We start from the raw sequence: 9,453 nt of genomic DNA, 5'->3' as shown, positions 1-9,453 counted from the left end.
TGAACTAAGTGGTCCTTTTTCTAAGGCACGCTAACAGATTTAGTGTGTGCTAACGATTAGTGCGTGGCAGTGCACATGATGACACCCATAGGAATATAATGGGCATCTTATCATTAGCATGCACTAAATCCATTAGCACACCTTAGTAAAACGACCCCTTAGGCAGTTGTATGCAGGGGCGTAGCCAGATCTTGGCGGGAGGGGGGGCAGAGCCTGAGGTGGGGGGTACTGTTTAGCCACCGCTGCCCGCCCCCCGCCACAATGGACCCCCCCACCGCCGCAACCGTAAACCCCCTGCCACCACCGCCCACCCCCTGCCCCGCTGCCGCATCAGGTACCTTGTTTGCTGGCGGGGCTCCCCAATCCCCGCCAGCCGAAGAGTCTTCTTCAGCGCCGGTCGACTCCGGCGCTTTCGTTGTGTGATCATCTGTTTCTGACGCCTTACATCCAGCAAACAAGGTACCTGATGCGGCGGCGGGGCAGGGGCGGGCGGCGGGGTCAAATGTAGAGGGGGCCAGGGCATAATCTGTGGGGGCCCATGCCCCCGTGGCCCCACGTAGCTACACCCCTGGTGGTATGCCTATCATGTTACAGAATACAGCTGAGCATGCACCTAACAGTTACGCATGTAAGTGCTAGTATTCTATAACTTAGGTGAATAATTAGATTGTAAGCTCTGTGGAGCAGGGACTGTCTCTTCATGTTCAAGTGTACAGCGCTGCATCTACATCTAGTAGCGCTTTAGAAATGATAAGTAGTAGTAATTTTTTTTGTTACATTTGTACCCCGCGCTTTCCCACTCATGGCAGGCTCAATGTGGCTTACATGGGGCAATGGAGGGTTAAGTGACTTGCCCAGAGTCACAAGGAGCTGCCTGTGCCTGAAGTGGGAATCGAACTCAGTTCCTCAGTTCCCCAGGACCAAAGTCCACCACCCTAACCACTAGGCCACCTAATGTATTTGGAATATTACCTGAGATGGAGCATTGTGGGAAAAATGGTTTCACAGTGCTGTTCATATTTTTTTTAAAGGAGTGGAGAGTTTAGAGACCTTTAGGTTCTGCTCTCTGTGGATGGCAGAGACCTCTAACATAGTAACACAGTAAATGACAGCAGATAAAGACCTGAACGACCTATCCAGTCTGCCTCTGCCCAACAAGATAAACTCATTTTACATGGTATGTGATACTTTATATGCATACCCAAGTTTGATTTGTCCTTGCCATTCTCAGGGCACAGACCATAGAAGTCTACCCAGCACTGTTCTTGTACTAGGTTCTGAACCTAACATCGAAGCCCTTTAAAATTTACACTCCAGCCCATCCACATCTATTCCGTTACGATCAGGGCACAGACCGTAGAAGTCTGCCCAGCACTGGTTTTGTTTCCCAGTTACCGGCGTCGCCACCCAATCTCCGCTAAGATTCCGTGGAACCATTCCTTCTAAACAGGATTCCTTTGTGTTTATCCCACGCATGTTTGAATTCCGTTACCGTTTTCATCTCCACCACCTCCTGTGGGAAGACATTCTATTGTTTGTACTAAAATACTGAACATTGACTAATAAATGCCTCCCCTGCCTCTCTCCATTTCCAGAATGAAAGAAGGGCTTTCTTGATCAGTGAAGTAATTGTAGGAAGAGACCCCTTTTGGAGGAAAATTGTGGTTTGAATAAAACCCCAGCCCTGTTTGAATTCTTTGGCTTTTGCTTTCTTGCTCATTGCATTATATTGAAAGGCGAAGAGAGACTTTGGCTAACCCAGCCGTGATACTAGGAAGAGAAAAGAAGTGATGAGCAGTAACCTGACTGCTGGAACTTTGTAAGTCTAAGTGCTTTGAAAATGAGCCCCTTGAAGGGGCAAAATTGAACGGAAACGTCTATCTCCATGGGCGTTTATCTCCGAGAACGGGTCCGTGAAGGGGCGGACCGAACCGTATTTTCGAAAAACATGGACGTTTATCTTTTTTTGAGCTGGGTGTTTTTGCTTTTCAGTGATAATGGAAAATGAAAGCACCCAGCTCAAAAATGAATAAATCCAAGGCATTTGTTCGTGGGAGGGGCCAGGAGTCGTAGTGCACTGGTTCCCCTCACATGCCAGGACACCAACCGGGCACCCTAGGGGGCACTTTTACAAAAAAAAAAAAAAGGTAAAACAGCTCCCAGGTGCATAGCACCCTTCCCTTGTGTGTTGAGCCCCCCAAATCCCCCTCAAAACCCACTGCCTACAAGTCTACACCATTACTATAGCCCTAAGGGGTGAAGGGGGGCACCTATATGTGGGTACAGTGGGTTTGGGGGGCGGTTTGGAGGGCTCCCATTTACCAGCACAAGTGTAACAGGTGTGGGGGGGATGGGCCTGGGTCCACCTGCCTGAAGTCCACTGCACCCCCTAATAACAGCTCCAGTGACCTGCATACTGCTGCCAGGGAGGTGGGTATGACATTTGAGGGTGAAAATAAACAGTTGTGAAACGGCATATTTTGGGGTTTGTGACCACTGGGGAAGTTAGGGGAGGTCATCCCCGATTCCCTCCAGTGGTCATTTGGTCATTTAGGGCACTTTTTGGGGCCTTATTCGTGGAAAAACAGGGTCCAGGAAAAGTGCCCTAAATTCTCGCTAAAAACGCATATTTTTTTCCATTATCGGCGAAAGGCGCCCATCTCTGATCGGCAGATAACCACGCCCCAGTTCCGCCTTCACCACACCTTCGACACGCCCCCATCAACTTTGTCCGCATCCGCGACGGAGTGCAGTTGAAAACGTCCACATTCGGATTTCGATTATACCGCTTTATTTGTTTTTGTGAGATAAACTTCTATCTCCCGATTTGGGTCACAATATAGGCGTTTTTCTATTTCGATTATAAGCAGGATAGGCTCCTAAGGTCTGAAAATTGGTCACAAATTTAGAAGCTTATCCTTTTTTGAACATTGGGCTCTCTGTTTATAAGAGATTGTCACTCATGCACTCTTGTTATTCAGACACACATGCATATTCTCATTCAAATATACAGTGGGGGAAATAAGTATTTGATCCCTTGCTGATTTTGTAAGTTTGCCCACTGACAAAGACATGAGCAGCCCATAATTGAAGGGTAGGTTATTGGTAACAGTGAGAGATAGCACATCACAAATTAAATCCGGAAAATCACATTGTGGAAAGTATATGAATTTATTTGCATTCTGCAGAGGGAAATAAGTATTTAATCCCTCTGGCAAACAAGACCTAATACTTGGTGGCAAAACCCTTGTTGGCAAGCACAGCGGTCAGACGTCTTCTGTAGTTGATGATGAGGTTTGCACACATGTCAGGAGGAATTTTGGTCCACTCCTCTTTGCAGATCATCTCTAAATCATTAAGAGTTCTGGGCTGTCGCTTGGCAACTCGCAGCTTCAGCTCCCTCCATAAGTTTTCAATGGGATTAAGGTCTGGTGACTGGCTAGGCCACTCCATGACCCTAATGTGCTTCTTCCTGAGCCACTCCTTTGTTGCCTTGGCTGTATGTTTTGGGTCATTGTCGTGCTGGAAGACCCAGCCACGACCCATTTTTAAGGCCCTGGCGGAGGGAAGGAGGTTGTCACTCAGAATTGTACGGTACATGGCCCCATCCATTCTCCCATTGATGCGGTGAAGTAGTCCTGTGCCCTTAGCAGAGAAACACCCCCAAAACATAACATTTCCACCTCCATGCTTGACAGTGGGGACGGTGTTCTTTGGGTCATAGGCAGCATTTCTCTTCCTCCAAACACGGCGAGTTGAGTTCATGCCAAAGAGCTCAATTTTTGTCTCATCTGACCACAGCACCTTCTCCCAATCACTCTCGGCATCATCCAGGTGTTCACTGGCAAACTTCAGACGGGCCGTCACATGTGCCTTCCGGAGCAGGGGGACCTTGCGGGCACTGCAGGATTGCAATCCGTTATGTCGTAATGTGTTACCAATGGTTTTCGTGGTGACAGTGGTCCCAGCTGCCTTGAGATCATTGACAAGTTCCCCCCTTGTAGTTGTAGGCTGATTTCTAACCTTCCTCATGATCAAGGATACCCCACGAGGTGAGATTTTGCGTGGAGCCCCAGATCTTTGTCGATTGACAGTCATTTTGTACTTCTTCCATTTTCTTACTATGGCACCAACAGTTGTCTCCTTCTCGCCCAGCGTCTTACTGATGGTTTTGTAGCCCATTCCAGCCTTGTGCAGGTGTATGATCTTGTCCCTGACATCCTTAGACAGCTCCTTGCTCTTGGCCATTTTGTAGAGGTTAGAGTCTGACTGATTCACTGAGTCTGTGGACAGGTGTCTTTCATACAGGTGACCATTGCCGACAGCTGTCTGTCATGCAGGTAACGAGTTGATTTGGAGCATCTACCTGGTCTGTAGGGGCCAGATCTCTTACTGGTTGGTGGGGGATCAAATACTTATTTCCCTCTGCAGAATGCAAATAAATTCATATACTTTCCACAATGTGATTTTCCGGATTTAATTTGTGATGTGCTATCTCTCACTGTTACCAATAACCTACCCTTCAATTATGGGCTGCTCATGTCTTTGTCAGTGGGCAAACTTACAAAATCAGCAAGGGATCAAATACTTATTTCCCCCACTGTACACACACATATGCATGCACTCTTCAGATGCACTATACACACTGTTATCAGATACACGCACACACAGAGACTTGTACTCTCACTCATTACACATGCATACTCTTCCTCTTCAGATACACGCATGCATGTACTGGCACTCTTCAGGCACCTATATGCATATACACACACACTGTCACTTTTCAGAAAGATATGATAGAGGCCAATAAAATAATGAGTGGAGTGGAACGGGTAGGCGTGAATCGTTTGTTTACTCTTTCCAAAAACACTAGGACTAGGGGGCACGCGATGAAGCTACAAAGTAGTAAATTTAATACGAATCGGAGAAAATTTTTCTTAACGTATAATTAAACTCTGGAATTCATTGCCAGAGAATGTGGTAAAATCTGTTAGCTTAGCGGGGTTTAAAAAGGGTCTGGACGGCTTCCTAAAGGAAAAGTCCATAGACCATTATTAAATTGACTTAGGAAAATCCACTGCTTATTTCTGGGATAAGCAGCATAAAATGCATTGAGCTCTTCTGGGATCTTGCCAGGTATTTGTGACCTGGATTGGCCACTGTTGGAAACAGGATATTGGGCTTGACGGACCTTTGGTCTGTCCCAGTGTGGCAATACTTATGCACACTACTGTCTGCTGCTTTTGTCTTCATTCAGAGTTCCCCACCATCACCACCACTCTGTCTACTATCTTGTAAAGTTCTTGTATTTGTTGTCAGCTCTTTTTCTTAACGTGCAGCAGCAGATCCTCACACTTACCCCATTTCTCTACCTTCTCAACAACCCCAGCCACCATCAGGATAAGTCTACTACTGGCTCTCTCCAAGACCCTGGGCAGGTTTATCTCCCCCATAGCAGTTGAACTACACAAGAACTTCCCCCAGCTCAGCACCCCCCCCCCCCTTCCCATGATTAGATCAACCTTCCCACTGGTGGGATCCTACCACGATCTCTGCACTGGAAGGGGAGAGGATTGGATATCTAGAGGGCTAAACTGAAAAATATCCAGACGCTTTAGCCATAAAATCTAGACAGTTGGCAATCTTAGCTTCCTGAGCACAATTAACGGGGCCCCCTAAACTTATGAGTCCTAGGCACCTGCCTAGTTTGCCTGTGCCCAGGGATGAATCACAAATTTGTGCCCTGGGCCAGCTAGCACATAGGGCCCTTCCTCCTTCCCAGCCACAACTCCCAGAATGTCCAGATAGGCTGCTATACAAAGCCACCTCAATAATGAGAAGGATCCCCCCACCAGACCTTTGGGCCCCTGGGCCTGGGTCCGGTAGTCCCATGTGGGGATCCAGCCCTGGTACAATAAGTAGGCAACCTATCTAAGGGTGCTTGAAAATTCTTTCTGATCAAGCCTGCGGCTCCCAGTATAATAGGAAATATTTCTGTATGTTTCTGTTGCATGTTCTTGGTCTCTGACTGCATTTCTTGCTATTTAAGGATTGTTTCCCTCTTCACCCTGGGGGCAATGTCTCCAAATGGGTTATTTTTGTGCATACTATGGCAGCAATGAACCTCACTTCTAAGCCAAGGTATGTGGTGTATGATCTCAGTCTCTCAAATTTACTGCTAGCCTTCGCTGTAGTACTTGCATCGTGCCAACGAAAGCTTCTTTCTGGAGTTCATGAAATTTTACATTTATAGACAGCTTATCCAGATGTGTTTGAAAATTCCTTTTAATCAGGCCTGTGATACCCAAAACAACGTGAAATATTTCTGTATCCTTCTGCCTCATTTTCTTGATCTTGGACTGTTTCTTGGTATTTGAAGATATTTCCTTTCTGAGTAATTGCTCGGGACTGACACCTTAATGATCAATGGCATTCTGGCACTTTTCTCTTTTACCACTCCATTCACTTTCCTGACTTCTATCTTTTTATCAGTCCGAATGATCATAACCTTGTCGTTCTCCATGATTCCCTCAGGGTCATGATCCCAGTGCTTTTCAGGCAAAGCAAGGCTGGAATGTTTACAAAGTTTTCAGTGGATGAGACATGCCACCTTGTGGTGCCCTTCTGTGTAGAAAGTTTCTGCTATCAGAACCTCACAGTATGAGATGAGTGACATTTTCAAACCTTTTCATGCAGAATTGATAGATGTGTGTTGTGTATCATTTTTTTTCTATGCTTGCTATAAACAATCTCCTGTAATCCGCTGTCCTCAGTGGTGTAGCTACAGGTGGGCTTGGGTGGGTACAGGCCTACCCATTCTTGGCTCAGGCTCACCCTGTCTGGCCCACCAACATACTTCCAGGGTGGCCACCTGGCTTCCCTCGCTTCCTCTCTTCCTTCCCTGGATCTGTCCATGGCTTGTGAACTCCTTTCCCTGTCTACCTCACCACATTTGCGAATGAGAGCAACAATGCATGTCACTGCCTGCGCTGGTCTCTGCAAGTTTCCCTCTGCCGCTTCCTGACAGAGAAAACCAGAAGTGACATACATAGTAACATAGTAGATGGCGGCAGAAAAAGACCTGCACGGTCCATCCAGTCTGCCCAACAAGATAACTCATATGTGCTACTTTTTGTGTATACCCTATCTTGATTTGTACCTGTCCTCTTCAGGGCACAGACCGTATAAGTCTGCCCAGCACTATCCCCGTCTCCCAACCACCAGCCCCGCCTCCCACCACCGGCTCTGGCACAGACTGTGTAAGTCTGCCCAGCACTATCCCCGCCTCCCACCACCGGCTCTGGCACAGACCGTGTAAGTCTGCCCAGCACTATCCCCGCCTCCTAACCACCAGTCCCGCCTCCCACCACCGGCTCTGGCACAGACAGTGTAGATACTACACTGGTGAGGATCTTTACACTCTCCCCTGAGATTTTCCAAATTTGTGACACAGTCAAAAATGTACAGTAAACACTATAGTATGCTTACAGTAGTTATATATGTACATGTAAATATTTCCTGGAGAGCCTTGTCGATCCATTTCTGTCCATGGCAGCACCTACCACAAACAGACTCGGTGCCTGGTACAAGCACAGACTTGCATAGGTGACACTCAATCATTGGCGGGTTACTATATTTATAGAAAAGCGAAGGCTCAGGGGCAGACTGGCAGGGATCAGGGCCCCCAGGTATTAAGGGTCATGAGCCCCCAATCACCTATCAAAAGTGATTACATTTGATACAGACTAAGGGAGAGTGGGCCCCCTACTGGTGTGGGCCCTCGGGCACTGCCCTATTATCTCAATGGTCAGTCTGCCCCTGCCAAGGCTGCTCAGTTTTTCTAGAAGTAGAATACTTGGGTAAAGCACTTACTCATAAGCACTGTTCTCTCCAAGCTGAGCAGAAGTCCTTCAACTGCATTGTTGCCAGTGGATGGTGGTGCTTCAATATTGTATTTTCAATCGCTAGGGACAGGCAGGTTTCCTTGGAGTCAGAACCAGACCAGACTCTTGGTAAACTCTTAAGAATCTGTGGTTCCTACCAGCCCTCAGTGGTCTCAAAATCTGTGGCACTACATCGTTCCTAGAGGGAGACTTTGGATCTGGAATTTCCAACCTTCAGTTCATCATGGGATCTAAAGATCCTGCTGCTTTCACATGTGGACTAAAATGTTTGGGGGGTGAAGAGGTGAAAAGACCCAAAAGCTGCTCACAGGCTTCCTGCTGGAATCCAGATCATCACTATTCCAGAACAGGCCAGGAAACATTCCACTGCTGGAACAGGAAGGAACCCAGAACTCAGTGACCTCACAGCACTGGGAGAAAAAAAAAAAGAGGCAACCAAGATTATTTATCTTCAAACGCTGCAGAGTGTGAGCAGAGAGAGTGTTCCCTAACCCACAAGAAAAGTGGCACTGAGGACTTATCAGGTCTGTCTTTGGGGTGCCTGAGGCTGGGTGGGGGCAAGAGCGGGTGCAGGGGTCTGATTTTACATACCATGAAAAACAAAACAGTTTTTTCTTCCCTCTGCTTCTGTATACATGTCTATCCCCCTTGATTCTTCATCAAAGTAACCCAGAGATAAGAAGAGCTTTGGGGGGTCTCATGCCCTTTATTCCCTTCTACTGTAACACAGAGACAGGAGGAAATGTTGGGACTTCATGTTCTGCCCTCCCTTCTACTGTAACTCAGAGATAGAACAGCTCGTGGGCCTCCTATCTCCTCTTGTTGTAATCCAGAGACGGGAATCTTCTTGTCCTTCCCACTGTCACCCAGCAATTTGGGGCCTCATGTCCCTTCTTTCTGCTGCAGCCTAGAAACAGGAAGGGCTCGTGGAGCCTCTTGTCCCACTTGACTCATGTCTTTCCTGGCTTTGTGGATTTCAGATATGGAGTTTGTGACTGGGTACCGTGATCCTATCTTGGATTTCTCAGAACTTCTTTTCAGTTGGTACCAGAAGTATCTGACAGATCAGGACCCCCGGAGTAGTCCTGGTGTGGAGGCTCGGAGGAGGGAGCTGGAGCAGAGCCTTGCCCACCTTCCCATAGACAAAGCCCCTTGGATCTTGCACATCCTGAGGAACCACAGCCTAAGCTTCCGGGTGAAGAACCCGGAGCAGCAGCTGCTGGAGCACTTCTATAGTGAGGAAGCCCTGCGCCTGCAGGATTTGGACAAATTCATCACCCTGGTCATTCCAACAGGAGAGGAGGAGCTGGAGGAGGATGAGGGCAGTGAGGAAGCAGAAGGTAAGGTCCATCAGGGAACCTCATAAAGAAGGCCCCAGAGTGGCCTGCCCTGAGGCACTGGTCTCCTGTCATGTAGCCTAATGCTGAATTTTCAACTACAGGTCTGGTGAAGGCTGAGGACTCATAATTTTAAAATCACAGCTCTGTCATTGACTATTTGTGTGTGATCTTGGGCAAGTCACCTTATGTTCCTGTGTCTCAGTTCTAAT

The 9,453-nt window shown here is 47.5% G+C and overlaps 1 protein-coding gene across 1 annotated transcript in view; it reads left to right on the top strand.

Annotated features, from left to right (window-relative positions):
- Nucleotides 1-8,886: 8,886 nt before the first annotated feature.
- Nucleotides 8,887-9,453, top strand: part of ZMYND15 (zinc finger MYND-type containing 15) — a 92,354-nt gene continuing 91,787 nt past the window's right edge. Inside the window, exon 1 of the mRNA XM_030187919.1 lies at nt 8,887-9,244. Coding sequence (XP_030043779.1) covers nt 8,887-9,244 — 358 coding nt within the window. The remainder of the gene's footprint in view (nt 9,245-9,453) is intronic.

Source organism: Microcaecilia unicolor, chromosome 14 (genome assembly GCF_901765095.1).
Source record: "Microcaecilia unicolor chromosome 14, aMicUni1.1, whole genome shotgun sequence".
NCBI lineage: Eukaryota > Metazoa > Chordata > Amphibia > Gymnophiona > Siphonopidae > Microcaecilia > Microcaecilia unicolor.
The sequence above is the reverse complement of the archived record's forward strand: the minus strand, read 5'-3'. Positions and strand labels throughout refer to the sequence as shown.